Source organism: Hylobates moloch, unplaced genomic scaffold (assembly GCF_009828535.3).
Source record: "Hylobates moloch isolate HMO894 unplaced genomic scaffold, HMol_V3 SCAFFOLD_3, whole genome shotgun sequence".
Lineage (NCBI taxonomy): Eukaryota > Metazoa > Chordata > Mammalia > Primates > Hylobatidae > Hylobates > Hylobates moloch.
In genome coordinates, this window is record NW_026652278.1 from 106189316 (window position 1) to 106211550 (window position 22235).

The 22235-nt window shown below is 36.5% G+C and overlaps 1 protein-coding gene across 38 annotated transcripts in view; it reads right to left on the bottom strand.

The window, feature by feature from the left end:
- CAMK2D (calcium/calmodulin dependent protein kinase II delta) overlaps positions 1-22235 on the bottom strand; it is a 318650-nt gene that overhangs the window by 145460 nt on the left and 150955 nt on the right. For all 38 annotated transcript variants that reach the window (XM_032146242.2, XM_058436690.1, XM_032146219.2 and 35 more), the window contains exon 4: positions 19464-19518. In XM_032146242.2, coding sequence (XP_032002133.1) covers positions 19464-19518 — 55 coding nt within the window. The remainder of the gene's footprint in view (positions 1-19463; positions 19519-22235) is intronic.

Sequence of the window (22235 nt, forward strand, 5' to 3'; positions counted from 1 at the left end):
GTTGGGACACTTTTACAGTGATCCAGGCAAGCGATGACAATGGTTTTGGCCAAGGGGGTGCTGTGGAGATTCAAGATATATTCAAGTTCTGACAGATTCAAGTTCTGGATATATTAGATTCAAGAAGTGCAAATGTCTTGAAGTTGAGATATGCCTAGCATGCACCAGGCTATGAGTAAGGCAGTATGGCTGGAGCTGAGTGAAATGTATTCAGTTTCTGAATGTATTTTGAATCTAATAGGAGTTGCTGATGAGTCAAATATGGTAAGTAAGAGAAGCACGCAATGAGTCAATAATTACTCTAAGGTTTTTGGACTGTGAGCCTGAAAAGACGGAGTTGCCACTAAAAGGAGCAAGTTTGACCTTAGAGAGATGAGGAGAACTGTTTTAGATATCTTAAATTTGAGATGCCAATCAGACATGCAAGTAGAGATAGTGAGTAGGCAACAGAATGTGCAAGTCTGGAGTTTGGGTAGAGGTCTGAGTAGCAGTTTGTAAATTTGGATATCATTAGCTTATAAATGGAATAATTTAAAGCCATGATACTGGATGAGATTCTTAAGAAGCAAGTATAAGCAGAAAATGCATGATGCCCAAGGACCAAGCCCTTGTACTCCTACGTTTAAATGTCTGGGAGATGAGGAAGAACCCGCAAAGAAGATACAAAAGGGTGGAAGGAAATTACCTCTATGGTATGGCCAAATTACCTCTATGATATTTTGAATATATGCATGTTAATACTGTTAAATGAATATTCAAAAGACTTAAAATATCTTGAAGAGAGACACAAAATCCTACTCATTTTGGGCTTCAGGGACCAGCACTGTATCAACTACATAAAACACACTAAATGTATTTGTTGAATGAATAAGTGAATGGATAAATGAATGTAGAATCTTAAACATTCACTTTGGCTCAACGAATATTTATTGAGCATTTTCTAGTTCCAGGAACTGAGCAAGACACTGAGAAAACAAATATAGATAGAGATCTATCTGATAGGGAAGACAGACAGGTTAACTTGATAGTATATTGGTTTAATTTCTTGCTAAGAGAAACATCAGGCAATTAAATGGAAATATATCAGACATAGATGAAAAAAGTATGTTATTTAGGAGGATGACAGAAGTCCTTTAAAAAAAATTCTAAAATCTGATTCCCCATCCTCCCTTTTAACAAGAAATATAAGAAATTACAGTGAAAGTCAATGGATAATCATGATTCAAGATAGTCAATTTCCTATGCATAAAACTTTTCATTAACACGTCTATCACTACACGAAAACAGCAAAGAAGAAAGATGAACAAGATCATAAATTATAATTTTCTTCCAGTTCTCTGTTGAAAGCTTTTTTTGAGGCTCCAATAAAAGTTCTGGTTAATTTTAGGTTACTGATTTGTAATTCAAAACTTATAAACTTCAAAAGCATTTATGAAAAATCAAATTAATATTTCTCTTTCAAATATTCCTTAAAACAAAAGTAACATCTTACTTAAAATAACTGGGACAGAATAACTCTGCTCAGTTAGATCTTTGCCCTCACTACCTCACAGAACTGACACACATCACACAATATGAGTGTATATTAGGTAAAAAACATGTATACATCAAGAATGAATATATGAAATTTCAGCTGATGTATGCTCAATAATTGCTTCTACTTTTTGACTTATTTAAAATGTGAAATAATAAGTCAACGTTAAACAATTAATAAGTCAACAATTCAACAGATGTCTGTTGAGTGCCTGGTATGTTTTAGTGCTGTTTACATCCTTGCTTTAGTTAGTAAAGGGAAGGAAGGTCTTCTCTCAAAATCTGCTTGTTTGTTAAGTCACATAGCTTCCTGGGACCTATTGCCATTATCTTTCCTATTTTAGAAGTTTTACTTATTTTATTCACATAGTCAAAATTCAAAAAAAAAAGGGACTAAGTACCTATTTCTGAGTCTGCTAAATGTCTATTAACACAATGTCTTTGTGTTAACTGTTGTCCACGACACAGCTATCAGCTAGTCAAACCATCATGAGAGATAAACTCTTTTCTCTAATCAGATTATTGTAGTTATTTAGAAATGGAATGTTCTAAACAGAAGGCTTCAATAGAAGAGGTTCAGATCCCATTAATCATCATATCTATTACTTTTACCACTTTAATTACTCTCTAAGCTTTCCACTTTTATTCATTCCCACTGCACTGCTTAGTTCCAAAAACTAGCATCTCTCACTAGGATGCCAATGTTCTCCAACTTGTGGCTAGAATGATTTCTCTAAATGTGTATCTCATCAGGTCACTCCCCTTAACTCTATTTTAAAAAATCAGGATCGCATTTTAATGCAAGGAATGATAAAACTGGAAGTTGCTTTGGAAATTGCTCCCAGCTGGTTTCTTCAGTTCTCAGAGCCTTACCGTGCTCTCCTTTCACCCTTAAATGTAATAGCTCATCCACACTAAACTCTACATTTCTACAATTTTCCACATCTCTCTCCTCTGGGCCTTTGCACATGTTGTTCTTCTTGACATTGCAGGGAAGAGCTAGAATCTGACTAAGTAAATTCTACTCAATGTAGAGTCTCCTGTGTCTTTCCATTCCCCAGCTCATTAGACACCATTTCCTTCTGGGAGCTCACCTTGTCTTAGGGCTCACCATAGTTTATTGTTTCTTGTCTCTACTAGGTTGTAAGCTCTTTGTGGACAGATATGTCTTATTCATGGGTTTAGCTCTAGTACTTAGCAAAGTTCTTTGCATATAATTAGTACTTAATAAGTATTCATTGAATGAATGTATTATAATAGCAAACCTATTTACAGAGAATGTCTAAAGTACCAAAGCTGAGGGGCGTTGGTGGTTGTGGTTAACTGCAAGCCAACAGCAGAACCTGCCAAGTTTGGGTGTCTCAAGTAGAAGTGAAAAGTAAGCAGGGATTAAGTGGGAGTTGGGCTTCCTGTCTGCAAAGTCCAGGCTGGGAGATGAAATGGATGAGTGCATGGCAGAAAATATCATCACATACTGAAGAAGCTGACTGCTAAACTTAGCCTAACATGTTTTAAATTGTAACTTTTCCAGATTCTCTTTCATAGCAGAATGTCACTGACAGTCTACAGACACTGTCTCCAAAATGACAATTAATACTGAATACAGCAATTCTAGCCTCTTTTAAGGAGAACCATCTGACCCAGAAGCTGAAAAGAATTTACTTAAGAAGGCATCAATTTAATAAGCATCCATGATTTTACATTTAATTAACTTTTTGAGAAAATTGTGCTTTCAAAATCTAGTTAAACAAAAGAGGTAGTAAATCTCTTTAATGCCTCAACATCAAATTCCAATGGAGTATGATTTTTTTAAAGTTTCAGATTTTTTTTTTTCTGAGAAATATCAAACTGCTTATATTATCCGTCTTGCCAACCTATAATATATAAGAAAGAGGTCAAACTAATAATCTCAAACGTGTCTTAAAAATGTAAATTTCTAGTCTTGATTTCTGACCTCCAGCTAATGAATTATTATGCCTTGCTTGTATTCTCAAATCCAAACCATTTAGTAGTTTATAAGTGGATTTTTATAAAATTTGACATTTTATTTATTTATTTAAGACAGAGTCTCTTGCTCTGTCACCCAGGCTGGAGTACAGTGGCATGATCTCAGTTTACTGCAGAGCCTCTGCCTCCTGGGTTCCAGTGATTCTCCTGCCTCAGCCTCCCAAGTAGCTGGGATTACAGGTGTGTGCCACCATGCCTGGCTAATTTTTGTATTTTTAATAGAGATTGGGTTTTGTCATCTTGGCCAGGCTGGTCTCCAACTCCTGGCCTCAAGTGATCTGCCTACCTTGGCCTCCCAAAGTGCTGGGATTACAGGTATAAGCCACTGTGCCCAGCCTAAATTTAACATTTTAAATAAAGCATTGTGAGGACTTTTGGTTTCCGATATGGCGTGTAAGGAGCTTAGAAGTCCATCACTCTGTAATTAGAACAAGTACAACACTGAACAAACTGACAAATTAACATTCTTCTTAGATCGGCCATAGAAGTGAGGTTACAGTGCAAACTGCTGCCCCTAAAATTGGAGAGTAAGACAGGTTAGGATAGAGTGTCACAATTTATCAGAGCAGAAATCCCTGAGCAGAAACCTCCTCTGAACCATCATGAGGTAGGAAAACACAAACTTTAACTGATGAATTGCTGAAGGATCAGTGTGGACAAGTCTGAAAGATAAAAACTTTAGGGGGACCTAATCTTAAGGGGATCCTCACACTTTTGAAGAGTTTTACTTCCAAGAGCTGTATCAGAGCCTCACAGTGAATACCAGAGGAAAAATCTCTTTCTGCTTCTGGAAGAAGGAGGAGAAAAGAAACAACTTTGAAATATGGCAGAGAATGCTGCTTGTCTTAACAAGGTCTGCCCTCAGGAAAAACTACTTTAGTAGAGCCCAACCTCCTGGGGTTTTATCAGAGTCTAACAAACCTAGGGAAATAGAAATCCCCAACTCTACCCAGCTGTACCCTTGAGCACCAGTGTAGATCACAGTCTAGAGGTACAAGCTTATGAAAAGACTGAGATCTAAATATAGGACTACAGAGTGCTTCCTCTTTCCCCGTAACTTACCATTATTATTACTGAAGGCTTATTTACCAGAGTTGTGCTTTTTTTTTTTTCCTAATCTAGTGTATTAGTCCATTCTCACATTGCTATAAGGAAAAACCTGAGACTGAGTAATTTATAAGAAGCTTAATTGGCTCTTCTTCAGGCTGCACAGGAAGTATGGCAGCATTTGCTTCTGGGGAGACTTCAGGGAGATTTTACTCATGGCAGAATGCAAAGCGGCAATAGGCACTTCACATGCTGAAAGCAGGAACGAGAGAGAGAAGGAGGTAGGCTACACACATTTAAGTGACCAGATCTCATGAGAACTCACTCCTTATCACGAGGACAGTACCAAGAGGATGGTGCTAAACCATTTGTGAGAAATCCAACCCCATGATTGAATCACCTCCCATCAGGCCCCACCTCCAACACTGGGGATTACAATTCAACATGAGATCTGGTGGGGACACAGATCCAAACCATATCACCTAGTATACCATGCCCACCTTTCAATAAATAACGAGGCATACTAAAGGGCAAAAACACAGTTTGAAGAGACTGAAAAAGTATCAGAACTAGAGTCAAATATGACAAATACATGGGAATGATCAGACCAGACATTTTTTAAAACCGTGAATCATATATGAAGTGCTTTAATGGAAAAAATAGACGCCATGCAAGAACAGGTGGATGATGTAAACAGAGAGATGAATATTCTAAGAAAGAATCCAATAGAAATGCTAGCTTGACGGTCAAAAACACTATACCAGAAAAATGGAGAATGTCTTTGATAGGCTCATTAGTAGACTAGACAGGGCTGAGAAAAGAATCTCTGAGCCTGAAGATATGACAATAGAAAAAACTTCTAAAACTGAAGAGCAAAGGAAGAAAAAGACTGATAAAAAAGAGAGCAAAGAATATCCAAGATTAGATAGTGGGACAATGACAAAAAGTGTAAATATGTATAATTTGTTTAATGGGAATAGTGGAAGGAGAAGAAAGAGAGAAAGAAATAGTAACAACATTTAAAGCAATAATGACTGATAACTTCCTGAATAGTTATTGTGAGACAGCAGTAACAGTTTGACAGTTTCCTCAGACCCAGGAAACTCAGAGAACACAAGGTATGATAAATACTAAAAAAAATCCCTAGGCATACCACATTCAAACATCAGAAAAAACAAAGAAAAAGAAAAAACAAAGAAAAAATCTTTATAAAGATTCTCAGGAACTAGGCAAGAAGAAGAGTATGGAATGAAACAAAGTGTTAAGAAGAAAACAAAACCAAAAAACCCTAGAATTCTATGTTCTGTGAGATTATCCTTCAAATGTGAGAAAATAAATACTTCTCAGACAAACAAAAAGAATTTGTAGACCTGTCTTGCAAGAAATGTTAAACAAAGTTCTTCAGGAGAAGAAAAATTACAAAGATCGGAAACTCAGATCTACAGCCGGAAAGACAATCAAAGAAGGAATAAGTGAAGACAATAAAAACTATTTTTCTTATTCTAAATTGATCTAATAGGCAACAGTTTGTCCAAAGTAATAATAGCAACAATTTATTCAATTATGTATGATTGTGTGTGTGTGTGTGTGTGTGTGTGTGTGTGTGTGTGTATGTATGTACTTATGTATAAGCGAAATAAATAATAGCAGTGATACAAGGGACAGGAGAGAAGAGTAACATTTTGTTATTATAAGATACTGATATTACCCATGAAGTGGTATAGGAGATATTGTGGGTTCAGTTCCACAACACCACAATAAAGCAAATATTACAATAAAATGAGTCACAGTTTTATTTCACAGTGCATATAAAGTTATGTTTGCACTACACCGTGGTCTATTAAATGTGCAATAGTGTTATCTCTAAAAACAACGTGACATACCATAATTTTAAAATACTTTGCTGCTAAATATGCTAATGATCATCTAAGACTTTGGCGAGTTGTAACCTTTTTGCTGGTGGAGGTTCTTGCCTCAGGGTTGATGGTGCTGACTGATGGCGGTAGTGGCTGCTGAAAGCTAGGGTGGCTGTTGTAGGTTCTTAAAATAAGGCAACAATTAAGTTTGCTGCATATTGATTGACTTTTTTCAGGAAGTTTCTCTGTAGCACGTGATGCTGTTTGATAGCACTTTACCCATAGTAGAACTTCTTTCAAAATTGGACTCAATCCTCTCAAACCCTGCTGCTGTGTTATCAATTAACTTTATGTAATATTCTAAATCCTTTGTTGTCATTCAACAATGTTCAGAGTATTTTCACTAGGAGTAGATTCCATCTCAAGATACCACTTTATTTGCTAATTCATAAGAAGCAACTCCTCATCCATGGAAGTTTTATGCTGAGATTACATCAGTGCAGTCACCATCTGCAGATTCCACTTCCAGTTCTAGTCTTCATGCTATTTTCACATCTGCAGTTAATATCCTCCACTGGAAGCCTCGAACACCTCAAAATCATCTACGAGAGATGGAATCAACTTCTTCCAAACTCCTGTTAATGTTGTTATTTTTACCTCCTCCCATGAATAAGTAATGTTCTTAAATGGCATCTAGAATGGTAAATCCTTTCCAAAAGGCTGTCAATTTACTTTGCTCAGATCAATCACAGGAATGACTATCTAAGGCAGCTATCGCCTTACAAAATGTATTAATGATAATACTTAAAAGATAATATGAGTCATTCACTCAGAGGCTGCAGAATGGATGTTGTGTTCGTAGGCATGAAAACAACAATCATCTCTTTGTACATCACCGTCGGAGCTCTTGGGCAACTAGGTCAATTGTCCGTGTGCAGTAATATTTGAAAGAAATCATTTTTCTCCCCCTCAGGCGGCAGATCTCAATGCCAGGCTTAAAATATTCAGTAAACCATGAGGTAAACAGCTGTGCTGTCATCTTGGCTTTGTTGTTATATTTATTGAGTACAGGCAGAGTAGATTTAGCATCTATCTTAAGGGTCCTAGAATTTTTTTTTTTTTTTTGAGGTGGAGTCTCGCTCTGTCACCTAGGCTGGAGTGCAGTGGCGTGATCTCGGCTCACTGCAAGCTCCGCCTCCCAGGTTCACGCCATTCTCCTGCCTCAGCCTCCCGAGTAGTTGGGACTACAGGTGCCCGCCACCAGGCCGGCTAATTTTTTGTATTTTTAGTAGACACGGGGTTTCACCGTGTTAGCCAGGATGGTCTCGATCTCCTGACCTCGTGATCTGCCCATCTCGGCCTCCCAAAGTGCTGGGATTACAGGCATGAGCCACTGCGCCTGGCCGGGTCCTAGAATTTTTGGAATGGTCAATGAGCATTCACGTCTTCTTAAAGTCATCACATGCATTAATCCCTCATGAGAAAGTTAACCTGTTCTTTAAAGCTGTCCTTTAAAACTTGTCTCAAGCTACGGAAGTCCTAGATGGCATCTTCTTCCAATAGAACACTGTTCCATCTACATTGAAAATCTGTTGTTTGGTGCACAAACCTTCATCACTTATCTTAGCTAGATCTTCTGGATAAGTTACTGCAGCTTCTCCATCAGCACTTGCTGCTTCACATTGCACTTTTTTGTTATGGAGATGGCTTCTTTCCTTAAACCTCATGAAACAACCTCTGCTAGCTTTCCTCTATTCTTCTGCAGCTTCCTCACCTCTCTCAGCCTTCAAAGAATTGAAGAAAGTTAGGGCCTTGTTCTGGATTAGGCTTTGGCTTAAGGAAATGTTATAACTGGTTTGATCATCTATCTGGATCAATAAAGCTTTCTCCATATTAGCAATAAGGCTGTTTTGCTGTCTTATCATCTGTTTGCTAAATGGAATAGCACTCACAATTTCCTTCAAGAACTTTTCCTTTGCATTCGCAACTCAGCTAACTGGCCCACAGGTCTAGCTTTCAGCATTATCTCTGCTTTTGACATCCCTTCCTTACTAACCTTAATTCTTTCTAGGTTTTGATTTAAAATGAGAGATGTGTGACTCTTCCTTTCACTTGAGCACTTAGAGGCCAGTGAAAAGTTATTTATTTGTTTAATTTCAATATCTTTGTGTCTCAGGGAATAGGAAGGCCTGAGGAAGGGGAAAGAATGGGGAAATGGCCAGTCAGTGGGGGCAGTCAGAACACATACAACTGATCTATAGATTCAATGAAATCCCAATCAAAATCTCAGCAAGTTATTTTTCAATATATACTAACCAATTTTAAAGTTCATATGAAAAGAAAAAAGACCCAGAATAGCCAAGAGAATATTGAAGGAAAAGAACAAAGAAGACTGACACTACTCAAGATTGAGACTTACCATAAAGCTACAGCAATCAGACACTGTGCTATTGGCAAAAGAACAGACAAAAAGATCAATGGTACAGAACAGATCTTTGAGTATAGAAATACACCCTCATAAGTATAATCAACTGATCTTTGATAAAAGAGCAAAGGCAATACACTGGAAAAAAAATTCTTTAATAAATGGTGCTGAAACAACTGAAAACTCACATTAAAAAAATGAATCCAGACACAGACCTTACACCCTTCCCAAAAACTAACTCAAAATAGATCACATACCTATGTTTTATGTAAAACACAAAACTCTAAAACTTCCCAGAAAACACAGGAGAATATTTAGATGATCTTGGGTATGCTGATGACTTTTTAGATATAAGACCAAACACATAATCCATGAAAGAAACAAATCGATAAGCTTAAAAACTTAAACTTAAAAATTTCCACTCTGCAAATGACACTGTTGAGAGAATAAGAAAAGCTACAGACTGAAAGAAAATATTTCCTGATAAAGCTTCTGTTATCCAAAATATACAAATAACTCTTTTTTGTCTGTTTGTTTTAAGATGGAGTGTCACTCTGTCACCCAGGCTGGAGTATAGTGGCTTGCAGCATCTTGGCTCACTGCAACCTCTGCCTCCTAGGTTCAAGCCTCTCAAGTAGCTGGGATTACAAGCATGCACCACCATGCCCAGCTAATTTTTGTCTTTTTAGTAGAGATGGGGTTTCACCATGTTGGCCAGGCTGGCCTCAAATTCTTGACTCAAGTGATCTGCCCGCCTCAGCCTCTTGAAGTGCTAGGAATATACAAATAATTCTCAAAGCTTAACATGAAAATGAACAATCTAATAAAAAAATGGATGAAAAACCTGAAGAGATACCTCACCATAGAAGAATGCAGATGGTAAGCGAGCATATAAGAAGACGTTAATCATTGTATATTGTTAGGAAATTTCAAATTATAACAATGGAATATCACTACACACCTATTAAAATGGCCAATATCAAGAACACTGATAACACCAAATGCTGGTGAGAATTCTTACAAAGGTAAAGCTATGGAGACAGTATGGAGCAACAGGAACTCTCATTCATTGCTTGTGTGAATGCAAAATGGTATAGCCACTTAAGAATACTGGCAGTGTTTTAGAAAACTAAATATACACTTACAACATGATTCATCAGTAGCACATTTAGGTATTTACCCAAATGAGTTGAAAACTTATGTCCATGCAAAAACCTATATATGGATGTTTATAGCAGCTTTATTCATAATTGCCAAAATTTGAAAGCAGCCAAGATGTCTTTCATTGGGTGAGTCAATAAACTCTGGTATGTCCAGACAATGAAATATTATTCAATGACAAAAGGAAATAAGCTATAAGGCCATAAAAAATAAATAGAAGAAACCTAAATGTGTACAGTTGATTCTTGAACAACATGAGGGGTGGAGTACCAACCCCCCAACAGTTGAAAACCCTTGTATAACTTTTGATTCCCCACAAATTTAACTACTAATAGCCTACTGTTGACTGGAAACCTGAAGGATAACAGAGTTGATTAACACATATTTTGTATGTTACGTATATTATATACGTATTCTTAAAGTAAGTTAGAGAAAAGAAAACGTTACTAAGAAAATCATTAGGAAGAGATAATAAATTTACACTCAGTAAGTGAAAGTGGGTCAACATAAAGGTCTTCATCCTCATCATCTTCACATTGAGAAGACTGAAGAGGAGGAGGAGGAAGAGGAGAAGTTGGTCTTGCTGTCTCAGGAATGGCAAAGGTGGAGGAAAATCCATGTATAAGTGGACCTGTGCAGTTCAAACCCATGTTGTCCCAGGGCTGACTTTATTACTAAGTGAAAGAAATCAATCTAAAAGGTTATATACTGTATGATTCTAACTATATTATATTCTGGAAAAGGTAAAGCTATGGAGACAGTAAAAGATTAGTGGTTGCCAGAAGTTAGGGGGTAAGGAGGACAGAAAGGTAGAAGACAGAAGATTTTTAGGGCAATGCAACTATTCTGAATGATCCTACAATTGTGGTTATAGAACATTATACATTTTAAAAAACACATACAATGTAAAACACCAAGAGTGAACCCTAGCATAAATTATGGACTCTAGGTGATAATCATGTACCAAAGTAGGTTTATATAGTAGTACAATGTACTACTATAACTAATGTACTAATGTTCTGTGTGGATTTTGGTAGTGAAGGAGGTGGTGAACTTGTAGAGATAAGGGTATATGGGAACTTTCTATATTTCCACTCATTTTTGCTGTAAACTTAAAATTGGTCTAAAATATAAAGTTTATTAAAAGTTTAAAAAGAATTGTCAAAGTTTCAAAAAATCCTATATTCCACAATATTTTCTCTAACTTCATGAAGATGAATTATAATAAATATGAGAGGTGATATAACACCAAGAAATCCAGATCTGTATTAAAAAGGGCAATAATAATAATAATTACCATTATTATTTTAAATTGAGACAGGGTCTCGCTCTGTCAACTAGGAAGCAGTGGCATAATCTTGTCTCACTGCAGCCTTGATGAACTGGGCTCAAGTGATCCTCTCACCTCAGCCTCTCAAGTAGCTGGGACTACAGGTGCATGCCACCACACCAGCTACTTTGTAAAAATGTTTTTGTAGAGATGAGATCTCACTATGTTGCCCAGGATGATCTTTAAGTCCTAGGCTTAAGCAATCCTCCTGCCCCAGCCTCCAGAAGTGCTGAGGTTACAAGCATGAGCCATAGAATTAATGTGATGTTATAGATATATTAAGAAGAAATCCTTATTCTCATCAAAGAATAAAAATTACTAAAGTGAACAAATAAAATAGAAATGGGCCCTCTGGAATTTATGACAATTATCCCTGACAAAAATTCTGACATCAAATAGTATTTATCACGAAGAACCTACCACCTTCTGTAGGTTGTAACTAAAGAGTCTTTAGGAGACAAGTTTATATCTTATCCCACACAAACTGAAAGTTTTCACGAACATAAAGGAAACATGATGCGTGGGTAGAAGGATTTAATTTGCCATTGTGGAGCACCATAATAGAGAGAAGTTAATCGTGTATTTTGCCTTCCACTCAGAATAGAATCAAAAGTATATGACAAAGCATCCCTTTCTATTAAAAGGACAGAATGTCATGAGCATTGAAAGCGTTCTTCCTTAAAAAATATAACAAAATCATTAATTGTTTTATTAATTTTTCAAAAAAAGGAACACGATTCGGATGTGTCCTTTCATGAGGAAAAAAAAAAAACACTAAAATTGTTTAGTATAAGTACTGGGAAATCAGTATTTTTCCCACATGAGACATACTAAAATTCTAGATTCATTGGTTTTCACTATAATGAACATTAAATTTCATTTTAAAATAGCCCAGATGTTTTGATTCAAACAAAATTCCATTTTCTAAAAACAAACAAGAAATGTAGTATATTTATAGTATCAGGGTTTGCTATTTAAAATATCATGCATTTTATGTAGATTAACTGTTTCTTCTTTTTTTTTTTTTTTTTTTTTAAGTCAGGTTCTTGCTCTGTCACCTAGAGTGCAGTGGCATGATCAGAGCTCACTGCAGCCTCGAACTTCTGGGCTCAAGTGATTTTCTGCCTCAGCCACCCTAGTAGCTAAGACTACGTGCATGTGCCATCACCACAGACTAATTTTTAAAACTTTTTTGTAGACAAAGAGTCTTGCTATGTTGCGCAGGCTGGTCTCAAACTCCTGGGCTCAAGCGATCTCCTGTCTCAGCCTCCCAAAGCACTTGTGATTAGAGGTGTGGGCCACTGTGCCCAGCCTGCTTCTTAAATACATATTATGATCTTGAAACAAAATTCGTAGACTCAGCTATGTTCTATAAAGTATTTTCAAAGGGATTACACTATTTTAGTTCTTTTTTTTTATTCTTCCCAGCACCTTACTTCAGTGACTTCTAACTGGGCTAACCTATCTCTAAACTAAGTCCATCTTTGCTTGAAGCTATCTACACAGAACAATATCACGGCAAACGTTGTATTATACTGTAATTACTAATTTTTTGGGGTTTCTTGAACAAGTATTCACTCAACAAGCACATAATACTGATTTTCTCTGACATACAGTTCCTGAAATAAATGTCATTAATGAAAGGTAACAAAATATGTCACTCCAAAGTATGCCACTTGTAAAAATTATTTTTTGCTGAAGGCAATTGTGAAGAAGCAGATACAGATAAAACTCTTTGCTTTCCCTCTATCTGCCTAAAAGCAGGACATAAATTTGTAGAGTTTTCTCTCCTGCCCTCTCTCCAGGGATGGCAGAAGTTAGTGACAACCTAGAGCCTGAGCCTGGAGACTGCAACAGAGGAATCCGCATAAGAAACTTTACTACAACTAGCCATTATCTGCCATTAATTATCCTCATCTATTTACCTTCACACAATTTGCTGTTCTTATAGACTCAAAGTCCTTTTCCTTTGTTTTGTCTCTAAGAATTTATTGTTCTTTTAAGATGATATATAAGCTGAAGTTCTAACCACCCATTTGAGTTACTAATCTCTGAGTGCTTCCATGTGAACGTATTATACACAGGTTAATAAACGTCTGTTTGTTTTTTCCTTAGTCTGTCTCCTGTCAGTCTAATTTGCGGGGTCCCAGCCAATGAACCTAAAACAGGTAGAGGGAAAACAATTTTTCAATGCCAACACATATGTTCAGGTGACTGCCCATGTTAAAGCCTTATTTACCATCAGCCCTAGAAATGAACTTGATCTGTGATCTACCTTATCTGCTTAAGGCTGAAGTCTCTGCCTGAAGGCGTCTCCCTTGGGGACTACAATCTAGCTCCATTTCTCTTATCTTTCAGTAAATTCACATCTCTATAAACTTAGCCCTCCTTGTTCTCCAGAGCTGCTGAGGTGTGCCTAGAAACCATGCTAGGCACAAACTCTGGAAAGGATTATTTGAAAAAATCAGGGCAGTTCATTATTTGCTGTGAAGATGACTTTGCTTTCATAAAAGCCTTTCCCATTCATTCCTGAGTCTATCTGCAAAAGAGACTACTAATGCCTTATTGTTAAAAATGGCTAGATATCTGAATAAAAATATATAAATTTAAAATAGCAAGAAATATATATATTTCTTGTTATATATATATGTTTCTTGCTATTATATTTCTTTATATATATATCTTTCTCTATATATTTCTTGCTATTATATATATTATATATAAATTTAAAATAGCAAGAAGAGGCTGGGCATGGTAGCTCACACCTGAGTACTTGGGGAGGCTGAGGAGGGAGGATAGCTTGAGACTGGAAGTTTGAGACCAGCCTGGGCAACATAGCAAGACCCCATCTCTATAATAAAATAAAATTTAAAAAGAAAAAAAAAGAAGAAATTTTTTCCATAGAACTCATGTTCTCCTTTGTTTTGATTTTTTAGAAAGTAAAAATCATTTCATTAGAAGAAGACTCAATGAACCTATAAAAATAGAACTTCCATTAGATTCTGAATAGCTAACATTCCACAGGAAATATGTACAAGCACCACACTGCCAAAACCATCATCAAAAGGAGGAACACAAGGAACATTCCTTCTTTGGGAATTCAAGTAGTTATTTTATCTCGGAACTCACTGGGTAAGTGGCTCTAATTTTCCATAAGAGTATTTCATTGATATCTTTAAGATATCAATGTATATTTCTTAACTATATGTAAAATGTGCATTTTTCTAAAGCTGCTTACTTTTCCTTTTCATAGATTATTGCGCAATGATCATGTAATTTCGATAAATTAGACACATATCTGTTATGCTCTTTTCAGTCATTGAAAATGCATACTTTTAACCATTGTTTTTCAATTTTTCTAATGCTGGATGCTTTATTGGATTGTGTTTAACTAGTTTATTAATCTCATTTACTGGTAGATCATTTTAAGGATAACTGCTGATAATGCTCCTCTTAAACTTTAAATACTAAAGAATAATTGCAAGAATTTGAGCCCTTCATTCTAGAGGCAGAAGTTCAGTTGCCTGTTGCAGCATATTTCAAATTACTATGGTTTGTATGTGAACTTTCACCTTCTTCACTTTGGTTTCAAAGACATTAATAACCCAAACAAATATCATTGCTAAAGACATAATCCACTTTAGTTAAAAATCTTATTCTGTTTCCATGTGAACTGCTTTCTTTATGTTCTTCACCAATTATTGTGCTGAATTTCTAAAAAATGATACAAGAAAAAATAAACTGTGTGATTCTCATCATGCCCTTAATTTAATAAGGAATACAGAAGCTATAAATTTTAAAATATAGATATAAATAACTTGATGACTGTGGAAAACTGGCATAGTAGAAGGTTTTGACCTAACACTGAAGTGCTTTTTACAGCAGAAGGAGATCAAAATATATCACGCCCAAATATGCCACTTTGGCATAAGGATTATTTTGAGCTAAAGCTAAGTGAGAATCAACAGATACAGAGAGAATTATCTACCCTCCCTTATCTGCCTAAAAGCAGGGAATAAATTTCCCTTTAAGGAAGATGCTCTCTTTCCCCAACACCAGTGAGAAAGATTGACTCATCACAGAAGACAGGGAGTCGACAGCAGATGAGTTTGCAGAAACAGATCTTACTAAAATAGCCCTTATCTTCCATTAGCTCCTTCATATATTTACTAGTCACTTTTCCATAAGTCAATTCTCCATTATCTCTTGAAGCCCAAATTCTCTTTCCTTTGTTAAAAGGGTATAAAAGCCTGAGCCTAACTGCTTCTTTGAGTTTCACTTCTTTTCTGTGAACTCCCATGCACATAAATATTAATATAAATTATATGCCTTGTCTCTTGTTAATCTCTCTCTTGTTAGTTTAATTCTCATGCCCCAGGCACTGAACCTAAAAGGATAGAAAAAAGTGTTTCCTCCCTGACCAAACTGTGATCAAACTCACTTCAGAATGTTATTACTTAAGTAATAAGAACTCACAAAAGTGTTTTTTATTCCACCATTCATCATAGCATGAAGGACATATCTTAGTTTACAATACCATACCTTGATCTGCAAAACAAAGGAGATCTGACAAATTAAATATATTAAGAAATAACAACATGTCTGATGCTTAAAAAAATATGGTAGGTGTATTTCTCCCAGTAAATATAGAAAAAATAAAAATCCCTGTGTTCCAATGACCTCACCTAGCCGTAAGGAAACACCACCCAGGCGTGTCAGTGGAGGCTGTGGGGGGAGCCTGGACTACAGCCCCCATCAGTCAGTAATAAGATGGCATCTGCTTACTCTGGTATCAGAGAAGGCCTGCTAAAGAGAATAGTTAATGGAATCCAAAGTCTTATAAAATAATACCCCCAAATGTTCAGGATATAATCCCAAAATCACTCATCATATCAAGAACCAGGAAAATCTCAATTTGAATGAGAAGATAATCAACAGGCAGCAACACCAAGATAAGAATGCTGTCAGAATTATCTGATATGGATTTTTAATCAGCCATAATAAAAAAATGCTTCAGAGAGCACTTATGAACACACTTGAAACAAACAAACAAAAGGGAATCTTGGCAAAGAAATAGAGGCTATAAAGAAGAAAAGGAAACTGCAGAAATGAAAAATATAATTGACATAAAAAATTCAATGGATGGGCCGGGCACAGTGGCTCATGCCTGTAATCCCAGTACTTAGGGAGGCAGAGGCGGGCAGATCACGAGGTCAGGAGTTGGAGGCCAGCCTGACCAACATGGTGAAACCCCGTCTCTACTAAAAATACAAAAGAATTAGCCGGCATGGTGGCGTGCGCCTGTAATCCCAGCTACTCAGGAGGCTGACACAGGAGAATTCTCGCGGTTGCAGTGAGCAGAGATCGCGCCACTGCACTCCAGCCTGAATCGCAAATTGCACCACTGCACTCCAGCCTGGGTGACAGAGTGAGACTCTGTCTCAAAAACAAACAAACAAACAAACAGAGGAAAGAATTAGACAATCAGACTTGAAGACAGAACAATAATAAATTACCCAAACTAAACAACAGAAAGATAACAGACTACGGGGAAAACTACAACAAACAGAGCCTCAGGGACCTCTTAGACTCTAACAAAAGATCCAACATTCATGTCATCAGAGTTCCAAAAGGAAGGGAGAAAGAAGGTGGGGCTAAAAAGGTATTCAAAGAAACAATGTCCAAAAGTTTCCCAAGTTTGCCAAACAAAAACGGACACATTCAGAAGGCTAAGTGAACTCCAAAGAAGTAAACTCCAAGAAATCCAAGCCAAGCAAGATACATCATAGACAAACCTAGAAACCAAAGGCAATGAAAAAAAGAAACAAAAAACAAAAAATGTAAAGCAGCCAGAGAGAACTAATACCTTATCTTTAGGGGAAAAACAATTAGAATGACAAAGATGTCTCATCAAAAACCAAGGAATCCAGAAAGAAGTGGCACAACATTGAAAGAACTCTCAACCTGGATTTTATATCTGGCAAAAATATCATTCAGGAATAAAGGGGAAATCGAGACAAGCTCAGAAAAAGGAATACTAACAATTTGTTGCTAGCATACCTATCCTAAAAGAATGGCTAAAGAAAGCTCAAGAAAAAAAAAATCCTAAAAGGGACTCAAACATTGCAAAGGAAGAAAAAATAATGGAAAAAGTAAAAACAAGAGCTGAGAAAGGACTGAAGAGAAAGCACTACTAGAACAACATAGAGCCAGATGAAACTACGGCCACATGAGCAAGCCATGGATGAACTGGGACTGTGGAGAGGAGTCTGTGCAGTAGGATTGTGCAGAAGTAGTGCTTCAGTCTCTATTCTAAATATGGCAGATATGCTTGGCTGCCTACCTGTCAGGCCTCTGAGCCCAAGCCTGCAGGTATGCATCAAGATGGCCTGGAGCAACTGAGGAACCACAGGAGAGGTGAAAATAGCCAGGTCCTGCCTTGACTGATGACATTCCACCATTGTGATTTGTTCCTTTCCCACCCTAACCCATCAATTGACCCTGTGACATTCCTTCTCCTGGACAATGAGTATCAGAAGCTCCCCACAGAGTACCCTGTAACCCCTGTCCCTGCCCCCAAGAGAAAAATCCCCTTTGACTGTAATTTTCCACTACCCACCCAAATCCTATAAAACCGTCCCACCCCTATCTCCCTTTGCTGACGCCTTTTTTGGACTCAGTCCGCCTGCACCCAGGTGACTAAAAAGCGTTACTGCTCACACAAAGCCTGTTTGGTGGTCTCTTCACAAGGACGCACGTGACACTACCCAACAGATAAAACTCCCATTCTTTCTTAATAACAGAATCACAATTTAGTTCTGGACTGGGTATCACATGATTCAGAGGAGGCCAGTTCCCTCACCAGATCTACAGACTAAATTATTATTTGTCAATGCCAGTTGTAATTTTATTCCCTTAACAAATACCTGGTTTAGTGTGGGCTTGAGAAGCAGTTCTAATTAGGGATTCTTGAACAGATATCTTCTGAGAAGCTCTTAAGAAAGATTTCTCCATGAGTAAAAACTTACGCAATAGAATTTTGATTCCCCTTTTTCTGCCTTTGGAAGTCACTGTGATAACTGAAAATGTGGCAGTCAATTTCAGACCATAGGGGAACTCAAACATGAAGACAAACCCACATAATACTAAAAACAGACAGATGGAAAGAACGTGGTTTCTTAATGATATAATCGAAGTATTGAATTAACCAAACCTAGTATTAACCTACCTTCAAACTCATATTATGTGAAATAATTTTTTTAATCTTTCCCAAAACTCTGTGGCATCACATTAAAATGCTAAACAGTAGTCCATTATATGAATATACTATAATTATGTAGCTATTTCTCTATAGTTGGACCCTTAAGTTGGTTTCTTTCTTTTCTTTTCTCCCCCGTTATAAAGGATGATGCAATGAACATCTTTCAGCATAAAATTTTAACTGAATTTAGGGTATACTTTCCATGGACTTTGTTCCGAGGAGTAAAATTACTAAGTCAAATGATACAAACATTTTTTATTCCCTTTGATGAGCACAGTAGCACCAAATTGATTTCCAGAAAGTATGTTCTTATTAAACTCCTACCAACCATATGTGTGGCCTGTTTTACTATATCCCTGCCACTATATCCCTGCCAAGAGTCATTATTTTCCCTTCATTCTTGCTGACAGCGCCTCACTTTAAAAGTCTTGATTAGTTTAAATCAATTTTGGTAATCCAAGTTTCTTCCTTGAGTCTTCTTTTTACATTAAGACAATAAATTATACATACTCTTAAAAATTAAATGGAAAATTTTGCTTATGTCAAACATTTCTGTGCTACAAGGTAGAATTGAGAACCACTCATGACATCACAATGGACAACACAAAGAGAAATAACTATTTCACTTAGGTTAAGGTTAATTCAAATTAAGGTTAAATTAAATTTTAAATAAAACAATGCTGAGTAGTATCCTCTTTTCAAAAGAATTAGAGTTGAATGTTACTTGAACATTAAAAAATATTGTAGCAGTCAGTAATTTGGACTGTACAATGAGAAAAATCATTAACTCAAAACGGTCCTCAATTAGATTGCAAAAATAATGAATACAGAGTATATACTTACAAATCAAACACCAAGTAGTGAAAGCCCTCTTCTGATATGCTATCATGAAGTCGCACTAGAAAAAAATAAGAGAAGAAAAATTGTGTTATACCTATTCCAACGATCAACGTTAAACCCCACTTCACATGGACATATATCTCCTAGCTAGAAATGTTGGCATTACATTTTATTTTAGCCTTTGATACATCCGTGTCTTTTACAACATAGCTTGGGTTCAGATAGACCTAAGGTTTGGGTTCTGGTAATGAAAATTGGTAACTACGTGATCTTAAAAAAAAACTGCTTAACTTGTAATGATACTAGTACCTATGCTTTATAAAATGGTTGAGATTAGATGAGATAAAAATAAATCCACAAATTTTCAGGTGAATACTAAACAAATGTTAAGGATCATTATAATATATATCCACATACTCAAAGTCACCAGGTTCTGGCAATTCTTTCACTTCCTTGCCATTCCCTTTGCTATCACCTTAGTCCAAGTCCTCACCAACTCATGCTTGGTCACTACAATAGACAGTAAGAGGAATGATTCCAAGTCTAGGAAATGGTTTCCTTGTGTTCTCCTTTTTGTCCAAGAAGTTCTAGGTGGCACTCCCTGGCCAACCTGGTAAAACACAGATTTGTTATGTTACTTATTCACTCAGGTCACCCAAATCCATTTACCAAGTCATTAGCCCAAAATGTACAGCTTGAACTTTTGCTAAAATAATCTACTAGTTTCTCAAATTAATACCACTTTAAAATTTTCAATGAGCTAGACTTTAACTGATAACGCTAAACTAAATCACACATGTAGAATTACGTACCGCTGTATCTGCTATTTATTTGTTCATAAGCCCCACACCTTGTCCCAGTTATCCTTCATAGATAATGAATTCCTTTTTTTGTTGTTGTTGTTTATTTATATTTTACTTTTATTTTAGCTTTAGGTGTGCATGTGCAGGTCTGCCACATAAGTAAACTCATGCCACGGGGGGTTGATGTACAGATTACTTTGTCCCCCAGGTACCAAGCCCAGTACCCAATAGTTATTTTTTCTGCTCCTCTCCCTTCTCCCACCTTCCAACCTCTGGTAGCCCCAGTGAATTCTTCCTATGTATCCAAATCACTTGAAGTGGTGGCTTGATCTTCACTGGGAGCAAAAGAAGGCAGGGAAAGCAACAAAGTTTTAGGACACAACTGCTTTTACAAAAGTCACCACAAAATAATACTGATTTTCTACTACAACCTCTTATGTTTCCCATGCACTGATGACCACCACATGGAAAATGTGAATTTATAAGAACATTTAGGTTATCACACAAACTAAAATTATTTACACAAGGAGACTATAGTACTCATTCAATACCCAAGCTCATAGACTTAACATAATCTCTGTGCTTTATCATCTAATTCCATCCCCTTTGGATCTCATTCCTGGCCTCCTATTAAAATATTTTCCAAATCCCTCTCTAGATAGATTATAGTTTGTAAAATACGAATTTTCTATTGTTATTAATGTGAGGAGAAGGCCTATACTGTAGGCAACTGGGAATGCAGCCAACAGTTCAGTCTCAGACCCTCTACTTAGCTCTTGAGTGCATGAAATGTAAGCACACTGCAGTCCCCCCTGCCCTGCCACGCTTATCTTACTTGTCACAGTGTCACCCTTGAGGTCATTCATGCATCATATTTTATCTTTATTTACTATCTTTAATACCTTTCCCTTCTTCAGTATATAAAGTCTCATCACCAATACTCCCAAACAGGAACCATATTTTATAAGTCTTGCATCCCACGCAGAGATCTGGCACATAGTAGATGGTCTTTCATCAAATTGTTTTTGAGCATTTACTATAGAAGGTTTTGGGATGGAAATTTTCACCAAAGATAGCTACATATATGTTATATATACACATAACACACACACACGTATATAAATAAAATAAAACGATGGCTACATAAGCAATTCTTCCATCACTTTAATGGTGTGAAAGGTATTCTTCACGTTGCCAACATCAGAGATGCCTGCTAGCTTTGCTTAAACTTATGCTGCTGAAGAATATAAAGAGTTTGGTTTGATGGTGCATCTTCTAATGATCATTTAGTACAGTAAAGAAAGCTGGGCCATGGATGATAGCTCACTGGCTTCTTGAATGACACAGTTTCAGAGATATCTCACTTAGCAGCTATAATACAGTATGTATTCAAATGAACTTAAATAATGACATGGCTTCTTAAAGAACTCACACAATTATTCTGGAAAATAAGATGGGTTCCCATGTTATCAAAGTTAAACTGAAAAGTACAGTCTACAATGTGTCCAGGAGGAAATCACCATTACTTTCTTCCACTGTCTGAAGGTAAAAGCCTTAGGTGCAGGTAGGATCTCAGGTGTCCAGATCAAAGAGGTGTACAGCTGAACAGAGGAGAATATTTCAGGTACAACTGGAGAAGTAGTAATAATTTCTGTCTATCCTGGGAATAACATTTTTTAAAAATTATTTCTATTCGCTTATTAATACTAATTAATACTAAATATCATCATTCAGAAATTAATTATTTTTTGAATAAGTCAGGAGTTGTTCAGATGGAAACATGATAGTCAAACATATGATACAAAAGCACTTAACCAGCTAACATGTGATAAGGGTTTGAGACAAATCATTCAGCCAAGTTTACTTCTTTTGCATCACACAATTCCAAAATAATCCCTAATATGTCTAACCAGCCATTTGACCACGCGAGATTATGAATAAATGTGTTATTCATATCACATATTCAGCATCA